Source organism: Juglans regia, chromosome 7 (genome assembly GCF_001411555.2).
Source record: "Juglans regia cultivar Chandler chromosome 7, Walnut 2.0, whole genome shotgun sequence".
NCBI classification, from domain to species: Eukaryota; Viridiplantae; Streptophyta; class Magnoliopsida; order Fagales; family Juglandaceae; genus Juglans; species Juglans regia.
In genome coordinates, this window is record NC_049907.1 from 45,604,974 (window position 1) to 45,628,205 (window position 23,232).

Genomic DNA, 23,232 nt, shown 5'->3' on the forward strand with positions numbered 1-23,232 from the left:
TCTTAGAATTGGTCAATGCATCAATAGAATTCATGTCTCCTTATAAACAAAAATATGTATAAAACTTTAATAATAATAATAATAAAATGTTAATAGGATGCATTAAAATATAACGACTCAAACATAATGTAATTATAATAAAAAAATACAAAGTATCATATTTGGATTGTCAAAATAAGTTAGATGATATTCTGGATCCTCGTGGTCGGAAAAATTCATTTCGACCCATTTTTATTTTTCCTTCATAGATGTTTAATATAGCTCCACCAAATGTTTGGAGGTATGACCGGTACGTGACTAATATCTTTTCATACTACACATGTGACATCTATCTTTATATTTATTTATATACTTATTCTACAAGTTTTTATTTTCATTTTGCTTTGTCATGGTATGGTTCCACTTTTGATGGTATGTAACACTTTTTTTTTTAGAAACTTTGACTATGCTCCCCTTGATCCTGATAGTTTCTTCTACCATGTCCATGTCCGCGACTACAGTTTCATTTGTCATTGATGAAATGAGATTCTATTCGCTTCAGGAAATGAAGTAGAGCTAGTTGGATGAAACTGATATTTTTTTATGAACTGCTCGTTCTTTTGTTCAACCACTAGTAAATAATATATTAATTCAAAACACTTAGTGAATATTCGCACTCTATATTGCAGCTACAGGAGCACATTCGAGACGTGAATATGTTATATGTTTTATTTCAAACATATCAATATTAGTGGTTTTTTTTCTACACAATTTCAATTGTGTAACTTCAAGTTCATTTAATCATAATGAGTTTTTGGGTGGGTCACGCTATTCTGGTACACGTATTACTTCTTAAACTATCCTATAAAACTAATGAATTTTTTATTCTGAAGTACTCAATTTTCAATAAAATTATTATTTTAGAGTGATAAAAAATGCTTTATTTCGTTCTTTAATCGTATTGAATGAGAAATAAATATTTAAAATCGAACTAACATATAGAATACAATAATATTTATCGCATTGATATGATAACATTAAACTTCATATAAAATCACATAGTTCTTATCAAAATTTTATAAAATTATTTATATTGCAATAAGAAGATATTTATGGAAGAGAAATTTATAATGGTTCAGAAAATGTTACGTAAATATCTTGCCAAAGATTAAAAGAACACAATGGTTAACTAGAATCTCGTGTTGATAAAGTATTGTAAAAATAAAGAAAAGTAAAAAGATAATTAAAGGATCACAATATATAAAGGACTGTGTTGCGCATCAGCCGAAAGTCGCAGCACTCCCTTCATAAATTTTTTTTTTTCACCCAACACGTTAGGTGTGCTGGGGCTTCTTCACACACAGTAGTGTGTGAAGAAGATTTATTCATATATAAAACTAGTTATTTAGGAACTCAATATTACTTTTCTCAATTTTCTTGTGAAATGTCTACCACAAATGCTCATCAAGATTCTCTTTTATAGGTATTGAATGATACATGATATTAAATTAAAACATAAAATTAGAGAATAATAAAACATAAATCAAGATAATACATAAATATGAAAATTAGAAATCCGATAAGAATTTTAATATCCATCAAATACATAAATGGAATGTATTTTATTAGATTCGTCGTGTACTGGCGACAAACTTTTCGTTGTTGCAAAAATTTGGATATTTTAGGTTACTTCACGTTTGGAACTGAAAGATACAGAGCAAGAACAAGCTAAATTGCCAGTCACACTCAAAAACCGATGGGCTTCTTGACAGGGAGCTCTTGCTATTTACACTCTTCTCCGCTTTGCCAATCTCGCTTTCCTTCTTCTTCTTCTTCTTTTTCTCAGTCCACTTTCTTCCATTCTTGCGCTAGAAATGCAGATACCAAGAGGAAGAACTTTGCTCCAATGGCCTGTCTGTACCATGAGGACCCAAACGACGGCGTCCACCGCAAGCGGAGGGCGATTCTGTTTGTGGGTATTTCAGTTCTTCCTTTGTTGCAGCTCACGGCCAGAGCTTTTGAACATTTGGGAGCAGGTAAGTTGAAAATCAAGACTCTGTTAACTTTCAGAGATTTTACATGTTGATTTATGGCTTTTTTGCCCCGTAAAGCAATTGCTATCATGAATAAATTCCTTCTTTTTTTTTTTTTTTTGGGATGAATTCTTTGGCGATTTTGATCTTCGAATCGCCAATTTATAGAGAGCTGAAAACAGAAACTTCGTTTTGAACATGGGTAATTCGCACCCCCTCACAAATTTGCGCTTTCCTTTCTCTCGAAATAAACCATATTCTACCCAAGGGATCTCTCTTCCAAATTTCACGATCACGATGTCCACCAAAGCGCATAACGTTTGTATCTTTATAGTTTTTGTTGGTTATTACTGGATAGGAATCTTTCTCGTAAATTTTCATAAAGACTCAAGTGCCTTGTACCGTGTTATGGCTCTAGAAAGCCTTTCTCCAGTTCGTGAATAAAATTTTATAAAACAATATCATGGGAAGTGATGAGACTTCAATGAGTTATTGAGCAAGAGAGCGATGCCAAAGCTTAAAGTGTAGATTGGACAGAAAAGTTAGTGTTGCTATTATATATCCATTTGGGAGACAATATTGTGGCGAGAAACCTTGCCTTTTTCTTTGCTTCTTCTTTATATGTGGTGAAGGCCTTGGTCTTGGGGTATCACTCCTTTCAAGGTCCAAGGTTCAATACCTAATGGCCCCAAACAATCATTTGGGGCCACACTCCCTAGTGAAAAGCAAGTGATTTAACCAGTTCCGTGTAGGGAAACTTCCGAGGGTGCGTTGCACAGGACCGGGGTTTACTCTGCAGGGGTGGGTCCGAAGGGCCCTGCCTTGGAGAGGTTCCCCGACAAAAAAAAAAAAATGTCTTGGTATGCATTCCTGGCATAAAGTTGATTGTCCCTCGTATATGTTTCAAAACTTCTCTTTAAGCCCCGCAATTAGAATTATGCATTTTCTCCTTCTGGTCTTCCCAACTTGTAGACGAACTACATTCATCTAACTAAACTGATGATTTGATGAGATTTAGATACTTCCCTAGCAGCGGGCAAGCATGACATTAGATCATCTAGGAAGTAACTGTTTCCAGAAATAAATGATTTCAAGTTTAAGCGTAAATGTAGCAATGCATGTTCCTGACCAGGCACGTGATAACGTTTCGTACAGAAAAGTCCCTATTTTAGTAATTTTGGTGAGAATTCTAGAAAATGCTTGGTTATATAGATTAGAGCAAGTATTGGTCATAAACATGTATCCTGTAATCTGTATCAACTTGTCTGAACAAGAGGGCAGAAATAAGTGACAAGCACAAGCCCCAAATGTAGTATTTTTTTGGTCAAACAGTTTGTACTTCCTTAATTAATAAGGCTTGAAGGACATTTGTCCACCTAAGGATCTGAAAATAAATGCGTTCTGCTACTTGCCAGCGTAGATTGACAATAATTATGCCTATAGTAATGGTTTGTTTGTTTCAGTGTTATCAAGCATTTGGGGGATTTGATCTTCTTTGTTTGTGGTCTTCCTATCACCCTAAGATATTATCAAAACAATAGGTGTAGCGATGTGAAGTATTTCTTTTTATCAGTGATGCGAAGTATTAATTTGACAGAGCCACAGAAACCTGCTTTTGCCTATTCTGGCTCACAGTCTGTACGTCATTTTGCTCATGCCTTGTCATTTTCGGTTAAAATATTTCACGGCTCTGTCAAGTACAATATGTTGTATGTCTCTTATGAGGATTATGATCTTGTGCTTCACCCCTTGGATCATTTTTCTATCATGAACTAGTCTTTCTTCTTAATAATGGTTGTAGTTGTTTGTACTAAATTTCAATCTCCTCCATTTATGACTTATTTCAGAAGAAAGGGAGCTAAAGGAACCAGAGGAGAACCAAGAAGCTGAGGTCTGAATCTTTGCTAGACTCACAAATGAGTCCAGATTTGAAAATTTTATTTGTCTATATGTTTGTGACTTTGAAACTTGAAGTTCTCAATAAGTAGCTTTTATGGACAGCAGGCACTTCAAAGAGATGCTCCACCAAATCCATTCCTGTCTCTCCTAAATGGAATTGGTATAATTAGTTCTGGTGTGCTTGGTGCTTTCTATGCATTGGGTCTGAGTGAAAAGACGGCTACTAATGCAGCAGTAGAATCTGTAAGCCACTAATGACCTTTACAATCAATCTCTCTTCTTTTAAGCTGATATGACTCAGGCACCTTTGAGCATTCTAGACTACCAACACCGCCCCCCCCCCAAGTTTGACGAGGTAAATTTAAATAAAATTATAGACTACCCCTTCTGAAGGGGTTCTTTGGGTTTTTGGTTCCCTCCACCCCTGGATCGTGAGTATGCGGTATTTTTAGAAAATAAGTGAAGAATTGCAAGAATCCATACTTGTTTTTTTGCTTTATTTTTTTTAGTTTATTGGATTTTAACCTATATACACACTGGTTGAGTTGCACAGATGAAGTCCCAACTGAAAGAAAAGGAAGCTGTCATTTTTTCATTGGAGAGACACTTTGACTCAAAGCTACTGAATGAACAGGCAGAACGAACCAAGCAACTCAGAAAGGCAAAGGAGGAGCAGCAGTGCTTATTGAACCAACTAAATTCAGCAAACAGTGTAATTACAGGCTTGGGACAGGAGCTGAAAAATGAGAAAAGATTAATTCAGGAGCTTAAATTTCAAATTCACAGTCTTGAAACCAGCGTTTCAAATGCTAGGGATGATAAAAAGGCACTTGAAGAGGATTTGAAGGAAAAGCTTGACTCAAGTGCCGTCTTGGAAGAAAGGATTAATTTGCTCAGTTTAGGGCTCAAGGAGAAAGAAGATAATGTTCAAAGTCTTAGCACTTCTCTTGCTGAAAAGGAACTAGAGTTGAACAACTTGAATTTTACCAACAAGCAAACTAAGGATGAACTAGCTAAAGTACATTCAGAAATCCAAAGATTGGAGGTTGAATGCCTAAAAAATCAGAAGGAACTAGAATTGAGAAATTCTATGATGGATGAGTTAAATAGAAGAGTAAGTTCTTTAAATTTCGAGAGGGATGATTCTAAGAAGAAATTGGATATGATTCAGGAGGAATACAACGATCTAAAGTCATTTTCTGGGAAGAAGGCAGCTTTGGATTCTAAGCTTTTGGGAGAAAAAGAAGCGGAACTTCTGCAGCTAAATGAAAAGCTTGAGCTTGCTATGAATGAAATCAGTGGAAACCAAGCAGTAATTTCTGATTTGACACAGGAACGGGTTAATTTAAGGGAAATGTTGGATAGAGAATTGAACAATGTAAAGCATCTGAAACATGAACTCCACGTGACTAAGGAAAGTCTTGAAAAATCAATGAATGAGGTGTCTGATCTGACAAATCAACTGGAGCGCTCCAGAGATCTGTGCACAGGGCTTGAAGGTGAGATATCCAGGGTTCAGGCTGAGTCTTCTGAAGTCAGGGAATCACTGCAAAAGGGCCTTGATGAGGCAAAACTAAGCAGTGAAATGGTGGCCATGGAGCTCACATCAGTGAAGGAACTTCTGAAGAAAAGAGAGGAGGAGCTGCAAATTGTGTCCCATGAACTGGCAGGTGTGGTGGAAAATGGTGATAGCCTACAGAAGGAACTGGTCGATGTTTATAAAAGGGCAGAAACTACAGCCAATGATTTAAAAGAAGAAAAAAAGGTAGTTTCTTCATTGAATAAAGAACTCCAAGCTTTGGAGAAACAAATGTTGAAGGACAAAGAGGCGCAGAAATCTCTCGAAACAGACCTGGAAGAGGCTACCAAATCACTTGATGAGCTGAACCGAAAGGCTCTAAGTCTTTCTAGAGATATAGAGAAGGCGAATTCCCGGATCTCTGACCTTGAAGATGAAAAGGAGGTGCTTTACAATTCTCTTACAGGGCAAAAGAATGCATCTAAAGAAGCCCAAGAAAACATGGAAGATGCCCATAACCTCATTATGAGACTTGGCAAGGAAAGGGAGAGTTTGGAGAAGCGAGCAAACAAACTCGAGGAGCAATTAGCATCTGCCAAGGGTGAAATATTACGGCTAAGGAGTAGAATAAATTCATCAAACGCTATTGTAAATAATCAGCAACCACAACAAGGTGAAGTTGAAGGCAATGTCCCTGTTACTGCAAGGAGAAATGGTAGGAGGAGAAAGGCTAGTTCTCAATAAGCTAGTGAACTATCTTGATTACGGTAATCTTCTACCCCCACTTTATGGTAAAATGCTCATGTATCCTTATAAGCGAGTTGTTCTTGAGCTCTCTTCTTCTCTGGCTTAGATTTTTTTTTTTTGTCTCTGCGAAATTATCATATTGTACATTAAGCACGTATGTATGCAATTGCAAGGATCCTCATTTTCGGGTTTTGTTTCAATTGTATGTTTGTTACTGTACAGTATCAATTTCTGGAAATTTTCACTGGTGGAATGTTGTACTAATTTTTCTTTTCTTTTATGGGTTTGAGCATTGCCGGAAGCATTTTTTACTAAGCAATTCTAATGTTGACTATATGCTTCATCACATGCATGATTCTCTCCTCATTTGTTTTTACAATCGTTCTCATCTCATCTCATCTCATAATTATTACAACTTTCTCAAATTTCCACACAAAATAAAATAAACAATTTAATTTTTTCCAATCTCAAAACAAAAATAATATTAACAAAATATATTCTAATAATATTTTATTTAATTTTTAATTTTTATGTCAACTCATTTCATCTCATCTGTAAAAACAAAACAAACGAGGCATTAAGCTCAAACTCAGTCGAATAAGTTTGTTATTTTTTAACCCCAAACTTTTGTGAGCATCGTTTTTTAATGGAATTTCCAACCAAAGGTTACAAGAGTTGCAACATCGGCTTCTCTGATCTTGTATATTTCCTTGCTTTTTTTTTTTTTTTTGTTTTAGATGGCCTCTGAGGGAATGAATATAAAGCCAATTCTGATTCTTTATGCAAGTTCACCATCTCCCATTTTTACTTTCTTGACTGACTACTGGAACAAAAAATTGTGAAGGAACCCAAGAAGGACACCACAGAGGCGACCACAGTGGGAGTCGAACCCACGACCTTTTGATCCGAAGTCAAACGCGCTAATCCACTGCGCTATGCGGTCTTCATGTTGTACATCGTGTTAATAATCATATTTTATAAGTAACTGCAGGCTTACATCATTCTTCCCCTAGTTACTACAACAAAAACATGATTTATGTGTTCACAATTTTAATTTCCTAATGATTCTATTAGAATTTGTATAAAACAAAAGGATTACACATGTCCAAATGATTTAAGCTTAAGGTTGAGTTTAAGACCCGTTTAAATATGAATATCTACTTATATATAAAGCGCGAACAGGTTAGTAACAGTATTTTCGTCTAATATTTTTTTTCCAATTTTACCCCTACTTTTATTCCAAAATCTCGGTTTTGCCACTGACATTCTTCCCATTTTACCCCTGGTTCTCCTGCTCGCGAGCCCCTCCTCCCTTCTCTCCCGTCCATTTCTTCATCTGCTACGGTGCGCCGTCGCACGCCGTCGTGCTTGACACCGCCGCTCTCATTCTCTTCCCCTCCGACCGGCGTCCATTCCCTTCCAATCTCAGCCCCTCTCGTGCTGCCGTTGACCGCCACGAGCGAATCGAAGCCGCGGCCCGTCCGATTCTTCGTCGCCTCCAGTGCTCCGCCGCACGCCGGCGTGGCCAACACCGCCCCACCCATTCTCTTCCCCTCCGTCCGGCGTTCCTCCCCTTCCAATATCAGCTCCTATCGTGCCGCCGTTAACCGCCACGACGAATCCAAGCTGCCGCGGCTCTGTTTTTTTTTTTTTTTAATTTAATTTAATTTTATTTGATAGGAGCGTTGTGTCTTTATTGTGTTTTATTTCCTTTAATTTTGAATTATGTAAATATTGAATTGAATTGTTACAGTTTCAGTATAAATCTAATTTTTTTCTTTTATTAATGGTTTTTGTTTAATGATTTATTAAGAAATAAACTTAAATATTTTTTTTTTCATTTTTGGATAAATTGAATAGTTTATTAATTAACTTGAAATTAATTACACTATTTGAGGTAGATCTATAATTTTTAATGTACTATAGTTTGTTTAATTTTTTTAAAGGAAAATGATAGGATTACTACTCTCCTACTACTCATTTACTACTCTTTTTATATTTGATTTTTTTTAATTTTTTATTTTACTTAATGGTTAAGGAAGTGATTATTAATAAAATTATATATTTTTTTAATTTTTTCGATTAAGGATGTTAAAAAAATACTTCAAAGAAAAAGATAAAAAAATAAAAAACTTGAAATTAACTATAAATAGTAAATGGGTAGTAATAGGGTAGTAACCCTATCATTATCTTTTTTTAGATGTAAAGGATGAGACTTTATAAAATATATGATTAAATTATTTAATACTTACCACTGTCGTTTTGAATTATAAAACTGACACATTATATATTTATTTTGAAAATAATAAATATACAATATGCGCATCCAACTATAATTATTAAGAGTAATAATAGTAAGTTGGTTAGTATAATTACAAATTTTCATAAGGAAATAAATTATAACTTCTTAATAATTTAAAAATATAATATGTCATTATTACTATTTTATTTAGCAAAGTGTGAAAATGTTAAATAAATTAATGTTTTTCATTGTTATTATTTCTTATAGTGTTTCTATTTTAATAATATTAAAAATAATTATGAAAACTTTTGAAGTAAATTAAGATGATCTGGTTTGCATTCTTAAATTAAGAGCTAAACTGCCTTTGAACTAACGCAATAATTTAACATTATTTGTAGTGTTAAATAATATGGTCTAGAATATGTTAATATATATTAGAACATTTTTTTATTTTTTCCTTCTCTGAAAATTTATATAATGTTGGAGAGAGTTAGATGAGATGAAATTTTATAAAAAATAATTAAAAGAGAGAAAGAATTAAATAAAAAATATTATAAAATTAAAATATTATAAGACACTTAGATTATAATTTTATAATATTATTTTTGTTTTGAAATTTAAAAAGATAAATTATATTTTATTTGAAATTTGAAATTTTGATAAAGTTGTAATGATTATTTTAAAAGTTTTGTATTTCAGTTATGTTTAAAAAATAGATGGGATATGATATGAAAATTTTGGAATAAAATCTATTTTCAAATAGACTTTTATTTGAAAATAAATAATGGATGAACAGTGTTCTTATCAATTTCTCTCTCTCTTTTTTCTTGTTTTTCTCATCAAATTCGGTTCTCTTATGTTTTTGCTCTTTTGCCGATTAGGTGAGTTTGGATACTGAGGTTTTTTTTTTTTTTTGATAGGTTAGATCCTAATTGAGATGAGATTAGTTGAAATGAAAATAAAAAGTTAAATAAAATATTGTTAGAATATTATTTTTTAATATTATAGAAACATTAACATTTTAAACAAGAGATTTTGATAAGTTTAACCAAACAATATTTTATTTTTAGTAAAAGAAATAATCTTAATTTGCTTATGGATGTTACATTTCATTTAAGTGCATTTAATTCTTGAGTTTGTTGCCTAACAAGATCCAATATTCTCACTATTGGATATAATAATTGATATTAGGGTTTATAATATGAGATAAAAAGGGAAATTAGTCAAAAAATCCTTACTCATATGTTGTTTGTGATAATATGATGATTTGCTTTACATGATGATTCTATCTGAAGTTGGTCATATTTTATTGTCTATTATACATCTCACAGTATTTAATGGTAGACAACTGGGCACACGTGCAGCGCACGTTGCCCTAACTAGTCTTAATGTATCTGTGAATAGTAGTAAAATAGTTTGAGTTAAAATATTTTATTGAATTTTAGAAAATGAGAAATATTTTTGAATAAAAATATTATAAAGTAAAAAAATTGTTTGAATATAATTTTTTAATATTAATTTTGTTTTAAAATTTGAAAAAATTGTATTATTTTTTGTCTCTGTTTGAAAAAGTTACAATGGTTATGTAATAATTATATGAAAATTTTAAAAATTTAAAATTGAAAAACATTTATACTTAAATGATGCTTTAGAATAAAATATCTGATAATATTTAAGAAGAATAAATATAGATAGAAGCTATTATTGAGAGCATCCATTTTACACACATAATGTGACATCATGTAGACCATACATCTTCCTAAATGAGTGTTGAGAACAATCAACTAGAAGCAGTCATGCAGTGAGTGCAAAGTGTGCACTGCTATAATGGCTTCTCTCTAGCATTACTCGATGGCGTGGTGCTAGAGCCACCGATAGTGCAATTTTTTTTTGTCTTAAAGCATTTTTATGTACTCTTTTTAAAGAAAGAATAAAAAAACACAAAATTTGAATATAAACAAACACAAATCCTAAAAATAGCAAAGAGAATATTGGTACACTTTATCGGTAGAAATTGTCGATGGAGATTGGAGTATCATTTCCTAATGGTGGTGAGACAATCTGCATAACTGAGATTGGATTCCCAATTCGAGATTGTATGCTCCTAAAAAAATTTGTAGAAAAATCAAAACCAAGGTTGTTGATCCTGTAAAATCCTTGCTAGTTGCCGCAGATCATTAGCATTAAAAAGAGCAAATATTTCATTTCATAGTGTCCGGTTATTAGTGTTTAACAACAACACTGACAAACACGGCAATACCAAAATAAATTCACAAAAAACAAGTAGCTATTATATACCAAGTACCAACCCATCTCATATTCATCCCAAGTTTTTCATTTATTTGTTTTGCAAAATAACATATAATTTTAATAAGTCGGGTTCATCATACCAATATGTAATCAAGTGATGACATATGACCCGATTCTTCAAATGAAAAATCTGAGTTCGAAATCTCCCACCCATTTACATAAAAAAAAAAAAAAAAGTGAAGGTAAAATAAAAGGAGGTTTGGGAACTTGAGAGCATTTGACATTGTAATTCACCAACTATTATTTGACAAAATAGCAAATATATATGCACACACAATAAATGATATTTGTAATTTTATAATATGCAAATTCCGTGCATTTACTTTAAAAAAAATGGATAAACTTGAAACTTATATAAAAAATTATTTTTTTAATGGTATATCCTATTTTTTTCAAAGGGGGTATGCATAACTTAGAGCATTCACAATGACTTCTTTATCTCATTCTTAAAAATATATTACCAAATCTCACATTTTCTATTTTACATACTTTTAAAATACTCCATACATCAACTTATCTATTTTTTTGTATATTATTTAAATATTATTTTTTTAATATTTTTTTATTTATTTCAAATATTTATTCTAACTACTAACGATATCATCATATTTTGCTATTCGTAATATCTCTCTAGATATAATGTCATATAATTATGTCATATTCTAAATTAATCCAAATTTACAAGCCGAACTAAAATTTACATTGATTCAAAATATATAAAAAAAAAACAGAGAAAATATGTCCTCTATTTTAAATTACTTATAAAATAATAGAGAAAAGAAAATTAAGAAACCCAATTCCAATTTTCAATTCCTTAGCATCCCAAATAAACCCAGTTTCATTTCTTTCTCTCTCTCTATATATATATTTTAATATTTCTCTATACTCTTTGGTGGATTCTCCAGCAGAAAAACGCAAATAGACAAGTAAATAAGATCATGGGTCCTTGGCCGATGCCACACTACGGGTAAAACGAAATTAGGATAAAAGGGAAAAAATAATTTAAAGGAAAGGAAAATAATTAAAAATATTTTACATATGTGAACAGTATTCTAGATGTAGCGGAAACTGTAACTACTTGTAAAATAAAGATGATTTACAACATCTATTGAATCTTTATTTTGATCAACATTCTTCATATTTACATATAATCGTATTTATTGGGAATGCTCTTGCATATAATAGAACTATTATATATACTATAAAAATATATTTTATAAATAGGTCTAAATATTTGTATATTTAAAAATAAATGATATATATTAAAAGTAAATGGGATTATCATTATTATTTATTATTCTTTAAAATTTGATTTGGTGTGGTTATGGAATTATATTTACATAAAAGGGTAATGATATTCTTACACATTTTTTACTATTGCTTTACTATTTAATTGTTTTTTTTTTTCTTTTGCTATTTGAATATGGATTAAAAATCTCAGAACATGCATTTTTGTATAATTTAGAAAAAAATAAATTTAATCAACTAACGTAATCATATAATTTAATTAAAAATAAATTTAATTTTATAATAATTGAATATTCTTTTGCCATTATAAAATTAAATCTATTTTGAATTAATTTATATGATTATATTATTTGATTGAATTAATTTTATTTTAGATTATATAAGAATGTTATATTCTAAAATTTTTAATCCAAATTCAAAGAATAAAAATAAAATAAAATAGTTGAATAGTTAGAAAAATTATAATTACAGTTATAAATACGCAAGTATCATATAATCACTTAAAAAAATATAAAATTTATATAAAAAAAATAAATTTTTAATAATAAATTTCATTTTTTTTAAAAGTAATTATATGTACTTATATACTCTATCATTATTAGTCGAATAGTAAAGGAGGGAGCCACCAGCGGTTTTATCATGTGTTTTTTTGTGTGTTTTTTTTACAATTATTTTTATATAGATTTTTTTAATAATTTTTAATATTTTAAAAAAATAAAAATATTATAATATTATTAAAAAATATTTCCTTAATTATGAAATAAAAAAAATTATTTTTTTATTTTACTTCGTAATTAAAGAAGTATTTTTTAATAATATTTTTTATTTTATGATTAAGAAAATATTTTTTAATAATATTATAAATTTATTTTCTATTTTTTAAATATTTAAAAATATTATTTTTTTTTTTTTTATAAAAATAACTGTAAAAAAAAAATATATTAGAGCCAACGGTAGCTCTAACGGTAGTAATCAGCGATAACTCTAACATTATTTAATAGTAAAATAATAATAAAAAAGGATAAGAGTATCGTACATAAATAAAACAGAGAGAGAGAAGGGAAAAGGGAAATAGAGAATTATATTCGTCTTTACGAGAAAGAACGTCTCTACGCGCGTCCGGACTCCGAACCCTGAGAGAGAGAGACTCCAAGATGCTCTTTGTTCTTTCACTCTCTCAACGGTCTCAAAGGCTCAGCTTCCTCCTCTCGATCGAGTTTTTCGCTCGATCTACTCCGTCTTCCTCTCTATTTAGTTTTAAGTAATTGACGTATCGTCTGAAGTTCCTTAACTTGTTTTTATCAAGTTCATGCAAATTTGATTTTTTTCCTCCAACTGCAAGAAAACTAGGGCTTGCTTCGGCAACTGGTTACATTTTTTGGGCAAACATTTTTCGATTTAGGCCGATTCCAGATCCGAATCCATAAGGTACATGGGAATGATTTTGAGTGCCTGGAACGTAAGTATAGGGTGAGGAATTAGGACTTCTATTGGAATCGGATTTATTTGAGTTCGAATTTTGTTATTCAAGAATCGAGTTTTCTTTGGAAAGTAGTTCGTGGTTCAGAATTGTAGGCTTAAAGGGTATAGGTTCGATTACTTTGAGGATTTGAGAATTGGAGATTTTCAAGGAATTGGATTTTGGATTCTTTGGAGAAGAAAAAAAAAAATTGTGCTTGGGGATTCGGTGGGTTGTCGTAGTCATGTTCTATGGTACAGTGGTATGGGACCCTTGGCTCATTGTTGGCCAAATTGTTTGTCTCCAGTGCTTTTACTATCTCACTCTTGGAGTATTCTTGACAATATTTGTTGGAACTCGTGTGCCACGGATGAGCCTCGTGTATTTCTTTGATTATGCAACTGTAACTACCTCTACAGTAACTGGGTGGTGTGTCATTGCTTCGTTTCTGTTCAGCTCGCTTGCAGGGTAAGAATTCCACTTCTTTTTTTTGCAGTTTCATTTCTTAGATGCTTTGCTTTTGATGTATTTGGCTTGAACGCAAGTGTTAGATTCAATTTCCATTCAGCACTCCTTGTGTTTGTGTGAGTCGTTAATGCATGGTGTGACGCGAAATGATGATGCTTTACTAAGTCTTTATTGATTGCAATGAAGTAGATGACTTTGTTTTGGTTATTCCACTAAACCTGCACGATATCATTGTTGATTCCTATTCTCTCATGTTATCTATCATCGTTTCACGTTCTTTTCGTCCTCTGCCAATCTCTGTTTGCCTTCAACTCAATCACATTTTATTGGTTCAGAGTTCAGATTTTTTTTAGCCTTTTTTAAACCATGGAAGTTGGCTTTATCTCATCCTTTCTTTAGTATGCGTTATGCTTCTATTTTTTCTTGTAACCTCCCAGTTAATCCTCAAATAGGTATATTTATTTGGTAGCTTCTCTTTCTCTCATATCAGCAGTAGAGGTGTGCTCGAATTCCACTTTTATCCATATTGTCTCCATATTTGGGTGGACATGCTTTAACTGGTTTGTAGTCGGATCTTGTTGTGAATGAAAATGGGTATTAATAAGGGTAAATGATGATCAAAGTTGTATTTATATGGACTGGTTTAATTTCTTTAAGGTGTTAAAGCTTTTACAGATGCTAATTATGATGGTTATGCTAGTCTTCCCATAAAACTAAGTCAATTATGCAGTCCGAGGCATAAAACATGAGATCCCTTTAACATGAGTTACAAATGGAGCCATTGTTGAAATGGAATTACAGGTTTTTTTTTTCAAGGTAATGCTAAACCTACAGGCTGTTCCTCTTGTTTTCTGGGGAAATTCCCAATGTTTTTGTTTCTGCATTTGTATCGTAGATCTTAGTTTTACCTGCCAAAGATGATTATGAAATGAATCTCGAAGACACAAAAGGGAACTTTACAAAGCATAGTTAGAGTTTGCAAACGTGTATAATCTTTGTATTTAACTAAGAAAGTAGTTTTCTCTTGTTGACTAGCAAGCCTTTCTTGTTTATGCAGAGCTGGACATATGCTTTATCTGATTGAGAGGGCCAAAAAGTGCTTAGATTTTTCAGCCACTGTGTACGTCATCCATCTCTTCATATGCATTGTGTATGGAGGTTGGCCTTCCTCAACAACATGGTGGGTTCTGAATGGTACTGGAATTGCAGTGATGGCTTTGCTAGGTGAATATCTGTGCATTAAACGGGAACAACGTGAGATTCCCATTACACGATACCGTTCAAGTAAGTAGTTTTCTTTTGTGCACTAATTGTAAATATAAATTCTGTTTCCCTGTGTGTTTCAGCTGAAAGAGTTTTATGTTAAATATTTTCATGTTTCATGGTTCACTATGAATCAGTGGCTGCCTGACCACACTTTTGAGGTGATGAATTGGGTGTTCTGTATTTTTATGTTGTTCTGGTATTCAGTTTCATATGTTGCATGTTATGCTGTTTAGCTGTTTTATTCTCTGTTGGGTTTGCATATCATCTTGTGCATGATAAGAAATTAATGATTAATGTTTGCCTGTGCAATTCAAATGATTTCTATTTATCTTTATCGACAAAGGCGATGCTCTTTCATAATTTTTATTACCCCAACATTATCCAGGACATTCTCAAACACATGGTTGTTGGAGAGAATGAAGCTGTTTAACTTCTTCATTTCCCCCTTTTCTCGCGATGCCCGTCTAATTGTTTCAACCTTAAATTACTTATATAAAATAAAGTGATTCAACCTTCAATTGTGTTGGTGTATGTTATTAAATAATGGTACGCTATAGTTTGATAATGTAATATGGTTATAGATCCCTTTGCATGCAACAAAAAGTTGTTTGTCAACATTTATTTATATGTCAGATTAATGACAGGGCGGTGAAATTTGGACTTTTTCTGCATGATTGAGTCCTTGTGTCTGACATTCTTGAGTACCAAAATTTACTTATTACTTTATTATTTTACCTCTCAGTGGAAGTTACTGTGTCTCCTGTGTTATGTGTAGGATTTTTATAAGCCCCTAGTTCTTCACAAGCCTCTAAACATGAGGTCCTTTTTATTAGCAATTATAGTTTGGGATATTGATAAAACCAGGAACTTTTGAACTCAAATTCTATGTATTTTGTAAATGGATACACCTGTCTTTTTATTTTTTGATAAGTAAGAAACTTTATTGATCGAATGAAACTAGGCAAAACCCATGTACACAGGAAGTATACAAAAGAGACACCTAATTACATTCTAGAAAGCTAAAAAGAAAGCAAAAAATAATGAATATTCCCTCCCTTTAAAACTATAGCAGAAAACCATTGAACCAAAGAAAATATAAAGAAGTTCCATATTTCCCCCACAGCTCTCTCCTTGTTGTTGAACCACCTCTCATTTCTTTCCATCCATATACACCATAATAAGCACAAAGGAACCATCCTCCACGTCGCTACCAGTTGAGAGCTATGATGATGCCTATTCCAACATGCTAGGAGTTCCACCACACTCTTGGGCATAACCCAAGTCAACCCAGCTCTACTCAATATACCAGCCCATAACTCCCTCTCCACCTTGCAATGCAGAAAAAGATGGTCAATCAATTCACCATTGTTCTTACACATGTTACACCACTCCATTACGATCATCCCACGTTTCTTTAAATTGTCAGCCGTCAAAATATTTCCTAAAGCTGCAGTCCAAAAAATGCAACTTTGGATGGCATGGGAGCTCTCCAAATACCCTTCCATGGAAACACAATGGGCTGATGATCTGTTAGCACCATATAGAAATATTTAACAGAAAATATTTTACTCCCCAAGTGTTTCCACAGCATTCTATCTCTCCCATTTCCTCCTATCCTCTTGGAATAAAGCAAGCTGAAAAAACCTACTATCTCCTCCTTGGATAAGAGTACGTAGGAAGATTGGAAATGGTACCTTGGATAAGAGTTAATCTCCCTCCTTTTGATAGGTAGAGCCGCTTGCAACCCGACAACCTTTTTTCTACCTTCTCTACCACACCATCCGAAATATTTTTTGCTTTGAAGAGGCTCCCAAAGGGAGTCCGAGATATTTCATAGTAAGAGCAGCCACTTTGCATCCCAACAATTCTGCTAGAAGGTTGATATTCTCCACCTCCCCTACCAGGACCAATTCCGACTTGCCCAAGTCCATTGAGTCCCAAAACAGCTTCAAAACACAAAAGAACAGCGCTTAAAGCAGTAATCTATCCACTTTCAGCATCACAGAAAATTAAAGTGTCATCCGCAAACAATAAATGGGAGATGGATAAAGCCCCATTATTAATGTTACCCACTGAAAAACCAGCAAGAAAACCTCCCCTTACAGCAGCCTCCACTATGCGACTCAGGGCCTCCATTACTACAACAAAGAGAAAAGGAGATAACGGGTCCCCTTGTCTCAAACCCCTCGAACTCTGAAAAAATTCACAAGGTTTGCCATTAACTAAAACAGAAAACCGAGCGATCGAAACACAATGTTTAATCCAACCACACCACCTAAAGCCACATCTTCTCAACATATATAGCAAAAAATCCGAGCACACATGGTCATAGGCCTTTTCCATGTCCAACTTGCAAAGAACTCCCAGAATACCATCCCTTAACTAGCTGTCCAAATACTCATTTGCTATCAAAATTGAATCCAAAATTTGCCGACCCCGTACAAAGGCGTTTTGAGGTTTGGAGATTATTTTGTCCATCACCAAACTCATATGATTTGCTGGGATTCGGGATGGCCCCCACTATCTTCGGGATGAGGGCAATCAAAGTAGCGTTAAGGGACTTCTCGAACTTGTGACAAAGATGAAACTCATGAAAAACCCCCCTCACATCATCCTTCATTGTGTCCCAACACTCTTGAAAGAAAGCCAAAGAAAATCCATCCAGACCCAGGGCTTTATCTTTGCACATACCACTCACTACCTGTTGCACTTCAGCTTCGTCAAATGGTCTCTCCAACCAACTTGCTGCACTAACATCCAGCTGGTCAAAAGACAAACCATCCAGTTTAGGACGCCACACCGCAGTCTCTTTAAGAAGATCTTTATAATAGTTCACGATATGCTCTTGAATATCCTCATGGGATTGGAGCACCGTGTTACCTGATTGGATCACCTCAATCACATTATTACGCTGTTGGGAATTTGCCATTTTGTGAAAGAACTTAGTACATTTGTCGCTCTCCTTCAACCACGTCATCCTAGATTTTTGTCTCCAAGAAATTTCTTGCATCAACAAAACCTTTTCTAACTCAAACACCACTTCAATCTTTCTCAATGTGGACTCCTCGTTGACCTCCCCAACTTCTAGAGAATGCAACTCATTCCAAAGAAGACTTTTTTGCTCATTCGTATGTCTAAAATCCTTAATATTCCACTTCTTTTAATCCAGCTTAAGGGCTTTAAGTTTACCAGTCACAATAAAACTAGTGGTACCATGAAAGGAATAGGAAACCCACCAATCCCTCACTCTATCCTCAAAACCAATCGTTTGTAGCCACATATTTTCAAATTTGAAGTCACATATTTTCAAATTTGAAGTATTGCCTACCCCCATGAATGCCCCCACAATCTAACAAAATGGGAAAATGATCAGAGTATATCCATGGCAATCTCTTCTGGCTTAGGTTCGGATAATGTGTCTCCCAAGAAGTAAAAACTAGAAATCTGTCCAACCTTGACCCCTCTCTACTATTAGACCACGTGAAAAACCCCCCAACCAAAGGAAGATCAATCAACTTAAGATAAAAAAATCAGCTCCAAGAAGTCTTTGATTGCCCTTGTCAAAGAAGGAGCCCCCTCCCCCTCACAGGGAAAGCGTACAACATTAAAGTCCCCACATACGACCCAAGGTAATTCCCATAAATAATATAAACCCACCAGTTCCTCCCACAAATAACTCCTTTCTCGATCTGCATTAGGCCCATACACACTCACAAGAGCTCACCTCCACCCATCCTCAATATTCTTGAATGACCCATCCACTGAATAGTTCCCAATGCAAACCTCTACTAACTCCACCACTCTCATATCCCACATCAACAACACCCCTCCTGAAGCACCCAAAGAAGCTAAATAACTCTACCCCACAAAAGAACAACCCCATAAACTTCGAATAATATTTCTGTCAACATGGCTCAGCTTAGTCTCTTGAAGACAAACAATATCAACTTTCCAACTACGGAGAATGGATCGAATGCGAAGTCGCTTGTTAACATCATTGATCCCCCTAACATTCCACAATAAGATTCTAGGCTTCATAAGATAAACAACTCCCCCGCCCCTTCAACCTTTCCCTCCCAACACTATTCTCCTTGTTATCATAATTAATAGAACTTATCAATATTTTCAGCTCTCTTATCTTTTTTGGCTGCCGACTTCAAAGTCGTTGACCTACCTGCTTCTATAGCAACTAAAAGAGCCTTAAATTGCTCTTCAAAGCCTTCACAGGAAATCCCCACACACCCCTGTAACTCCGCCACCTTTTTCAAGACCCAATCTGAAGATTTAGGAACTAGTGGAATAGCACAGTGGGGTAGGATTGCCCAACTCATTCTTATCGCCCCCATTCTCACAAACCACCATTTGAAAGCCGTCTGACCCCGGGATAGAAGACAACAAAGAACTGCAGTCGACTGTTGGGATAGAAGACTTCGACGGCGGCGTCTGTGGCCTCTCGTGGTGTTCCAGGTCTCCCAACAACTCATACACCCCCTCATTTGCACTACACTGGACTCTCACACTCTTCGACGCCTAAACCGTCGCATTCAACGCCGTGGTGACGAGAAGCAGCCTAGATAGCTTTGACTCTCAAGTTTGTGCCACCCCACAGGTTGAAAGCCCACCCGTCATGTCGCCGTTCAGTTCAAAGGGCACCAACGTGCGATTCTGTGGCTTCGTTGGTACCACCTTGCGTTGTTTGGCAAAGGTGCTATCAGAAACAGGCACAAGTGTTGCCGGCGTACCCGTCACAACCATCGGAACCACCTTCGATGGCATGGTCTGGTTCTTGCCAATTGATGGGCTTGCCTCACAAACACCTTGCCTCTTCCAAACGTAATCAGGGCCAGCCCCTATTACGTTTTTGTTTTGGCCCACCAGTTGAGGCCCATTGCATTGGCCCAGGTCCATCTTGGCCTTTCCTCTATTTAGGCTCTTCAATTGAAATCTATTGGAATGGCCCACCCCACGAACCATATTAACTGGCCCATTTGTGCCCATGCCTCCTTTTGTCTTTTCTTTAATCAAACCACTATCTACACAGCCCGAGCCCGAGCCCACCTCTTAATTCTCCTCCACACACCTTAATAAACTCTCCATCCTCTCATGCAAAAAGTCCAACTGCTTTTTCATTTCCAGCAGAGTGTTATATACACCATCCTCTTTCAAGCCGACAACACAACTGCCACCACCATTTTGCCTCTGAACATCTATTGTCCCATTGGTACAACCAATCCTCCCTAAACCAGAGCCTCCTCTCAGACCAGACCTTCTCCCTTCCTGTTTTGTTCATGAAATGGCACCGATACCCTTGTCTGTTGGAGGACCTCTCTGTACGACCGCGTGTTTGACTGGTTCATCGCCACCATCTCCACCGACAGCACCTGAAATGCCCCTCCTCTGTTGCGACCCACATAGCCACCCTTTCTTCCATCCTCCCTTAGTGCATCCACCAACTTCCTCCATCCTTTGTCGTCCCTCTCCTCTGGAATGAAGATGAAGTTTCTTCTACCCTCACTTCCATACTCCACTAAAGCCATATAACCACCGCGGGAGTTAGAACATCTCTGTACAATGAACCCTCTATCTCCCTCTCGATGAGCCGTATAGAACCGTTTTCCTTCACCTGTCAAACAGTCCTCTCTAAAGCTTTGGCAAACCAAAAGACCGTGGACCTCCCCAACCTTATTTCCTTCACAACTCTCCAGCTCCTCTCAGTGAGAAGCAAATATTTTCCATCCCTCATGAACTTAAAAGCTTTTGATTCAATGACTATCTGATTCGGAAATCCCATTTTTCAGCTCCAGTATAACAGTAACCTCGCCGTTAAATGCCCCCAGCCACCATTGAAATGTTACGCGTATGGAGAGAAAACTACTATGCATACGGAGAGGACGTTGGATACATCAAATCTTTATGGCCTCGGAATGATCAATTCTAGATGGACAATGATGCATTAATAATCAGGTTCATTATTCCGTTTGCCTTGAAAATTGAAATGAAACAGGTTTGTAGCATTAGAAATTAAATCTCTCTTTTTTAACATAAGAAAAAGAAAAAGAATGAAAACCCGTCTTTTAGAAAAGTTCAATTTGGACTCTTGTATTTATGTCCTGGGGTTTCTATGTGTTCTTTTCATGCGAGGAGTTGGTTGTTTGATGTGAAACTCCGCTTTTTCTAAGTGCCTATTCATGATTCTTTTTTTCCCCTTAGTGGATGCTGGATTGGCAGTTGAAGCATCATTTTTTATTGCATATTTATAGAAGCTATGTGATATTGACTGAGCTTGCAATTACTGTTAGTTTACAGTTTTTTATTTTTTTGCAATAACTGTCTCCTTTGGGATGCTGTTGAGTCAAAGCTCATTTGATTGAGACATAGAATATTGGATTAAGTTTCAAGTGTTTGAAAGAATTGCACGAGTTACTTACCTTGTAGTGTCAGCGGAATAAATTTGAGACTATTTCGATGCAGATGTTTGACTGGTAAGACAAACTGGATAGGCAAGGACAAATATTCTGTGCTGGGCCTTTATTCAATAGAATCAATATCATGGAAGATCTCCTGGATCAAGCTTATGAAATAGTGAATCTTATATGTGATTAGAGAGGGGGGGAAAAAAAACAGAAGAAAAAGAAGAAAAAATTTCCTTTATCCCTGGATTCTTTCTTATGCTGGTGGCTGTTTCAAAAGATGACCAAAAGAGTTTGAGATGGTGTTGAGATGATGGGAAGGGTGAAAAAAATGTGACTAGGTATGCATTGTGTCAGGAAATGATTAATACTTAACAGTTAGTTTTGAAATGTGATGCTTAGTTTATTTGGTTCTTATTATATATAAGGTGATATGAGTTGCCACGTTTGCATTTTATAATTGTTATTGAGACTTGTTTAACAGGGTTAGTTCACCATATTGCTGGATTGAGATACTTGTTTCCTAGTTCCTACCCAAAAACAAATCATGTATTGCCACTAGTAGCTTGTTTCTTGGTTTTTGCTCAAAACTAATAAATTCTTTTTCTTTTTTTATAACCTTGTAGATTCTTCATTTAATAAAATTTTTGTGACCATTGGGTCTCTCTCTAACCAATTGATATGAATTCGTGCAAGTTTAAACCTCTTAAAATCAAACGGGGCTTTGAACTTTGAATTCCGCTGGATATTCTTTGGGTAATTTGCTGGAGCTTATGCAATTATTTCGTAGTAGTTCAAACTCAAAGCAGTTTGAAATCAATAAGGCTTTTTTAGATTATAAGCGGGGCATCGTACTTTAATGTTAGAAGTGCACAATGCACAGGTCCCACTTGTACTCAGTAAAAGGCTGCAAATGAACTTAATCTTGGTAATGTAATGTCAAGGGAACGATCGTGCTGGATTTTAACTTCCATGCGAAACGGCATCATTAGATGTGAGAATTGAAAATACGAAGCTAACCTTTCTTGTAGAAAAATGATGGGCAAATAAAGGGTATATGCTATGTATACCACATCATCTCAGTACTCTTATCACATGCACTAATATCAAATTGTCTATCAATTATTACATCATTTTGATTTTGTAAATAGAGTTATTCTATTTGCAAGTCAATATTTTGAACACACCATTCACATTTGCTTTACTAGGTGTGTTATTCACACCAAGTACTTATAAATAGAATTTTCCATCAATTTAAAAGTTGATTAATGTCATGTTATCACATTGGAGTGAGGATATAGTATATAATATATAGAGAAAATATATTTACAATCGTGAAGTATGTAATTGTCGCGTAATCAATTTGAAAAAAATGAATAAAATATTGATCCACATGAAAAAAAATTAATTTTTTAATAGTGGACTCCACTGTTTTTTAAAGCGATTACGCGAAGTTTATGCACTTCACGATTGTATATAGAATTATTTTAACATATATAACATTATTTATTTATTTAAATTGATCGATCAATTGGCGTGTAGATACGATAAATTCTTCACCTCTCATCGTTGTTTTTATATTCCCCTTTTTTGTGGCATACTTTGAAAGCATTTGGAAAACTAGCGTTCTGCCATAGCTGTGGCAAGGCTTT

General features: G+C 34.6%; 2 protein-coding genes and 1 non-coding gene across 4 annotated transcripts; 2 read left to right on the top strand and 1 right to left on the bottom strand.

Annotated features, from left to right (window-relative positions):
• Positions 1 to 1,633: 1,633 nt before the first annotated feature.
• Positions 1,634 to 6,441, top strand: LOC108984885 (MAR-binding filament-like protein 1-1). 2 transcript variants are annotated; one of them, XM_018956970.2, is made up of 4 exons: positions 1,634 to 2,015; positions 3,860 to 3,903; positions 4,014 to 4,154; positions 4,465 to 6,441. In XM_018956970.2, the coding sequence occupies exons 1-4, from the start codon at positions 1,736 to 1,738 to the stop codon at positions 6,172 to 6,174; spliced, it is 2,175 nt and encodes a 724-aa protein (XP_018812515.1). In that variant the 5' UTR covers positions 1,634 to 1,735; the 3' UTR covers positions 6,175 to 6,441. The 2 variants fall into 2 exon arrangements, with proteins under 2 accessions (XP_018812515.1, XP_018812517.1); XM_018956972.2 differs by having other exon boundaries at positions 4,017 to 4,154.
• A 605-nt stretch (positions 6,442 to 7,046) lies between these two features.
• TRNAR-UCG lies at positions 7,047 to 7,120 on the bottom strand. Its single transcript has one exon. It is a non-coding gene; the product is annotated as a tRNA-Arg (tRNA).
• A 5,899-nt stretch (positions 7,121 to 13,019) lies between these two features.
• LOC108984884 (protein SYS1 homolog) lies at positions 13,020 to 22,091 on the top strand. The gene is made up of 3 exons (XM_018956969.2): positions 13,020 to 13,904; positions 14,962 to 15,188; positions 21,642 to 22,091. The coding sequence occupies exons 1-3, from the start codon at positions 13,681 to 13,683 to the stop codon at positions 21,647 to 21,649; spliced, it is 459 nt and encodes a 152-aa protein (XP_018812514.1). The 5' UTR covers positions 13,020 to 13,680; the 3' UTR covers positions 21,650 to 22,091.
• The last annotated feature ends 1,141 nt before the right edge of the window (positions 22,092 to 23,232 follow it).

Coding starts and splice junctions, on each gene's coding strand:
- LOC108984885 (XM_018956970.2), top strand. CDS start 1,736: ATGGGCTTCTTGACAGGGAGCTCTTGCTATTTACACTCTTCTCCGCTT. Junction 3,904..4,013: donor AGGAGAACCAAGAAGCTGAG/GTCTGAATCTTT, acceptor TTTTATGGACAG/CAGGCACTTCAAAGAGATGC. Junction 4,155..4,464: donor CTAATGCAGCAGTAGAATCT/GTAAGCCACTAA, acceptor TGAGTTGCACAG/ATGAAGTCCCAACTGAAAGA.
- LOC108984884 (XM_018956969.2), top strand. CDS start 13,681: ATGTTCTATGGTACAGTGGTATGGGACCCTTGGCTCATTGTTGGCCAA. Junction 13,905..14,961: donor CTGTTCAGCTCGCTTGCAGG/GTAAGAATTCCA, acceptor TTGTTTATGCAG/AGCTGGACATATGCTTTATC.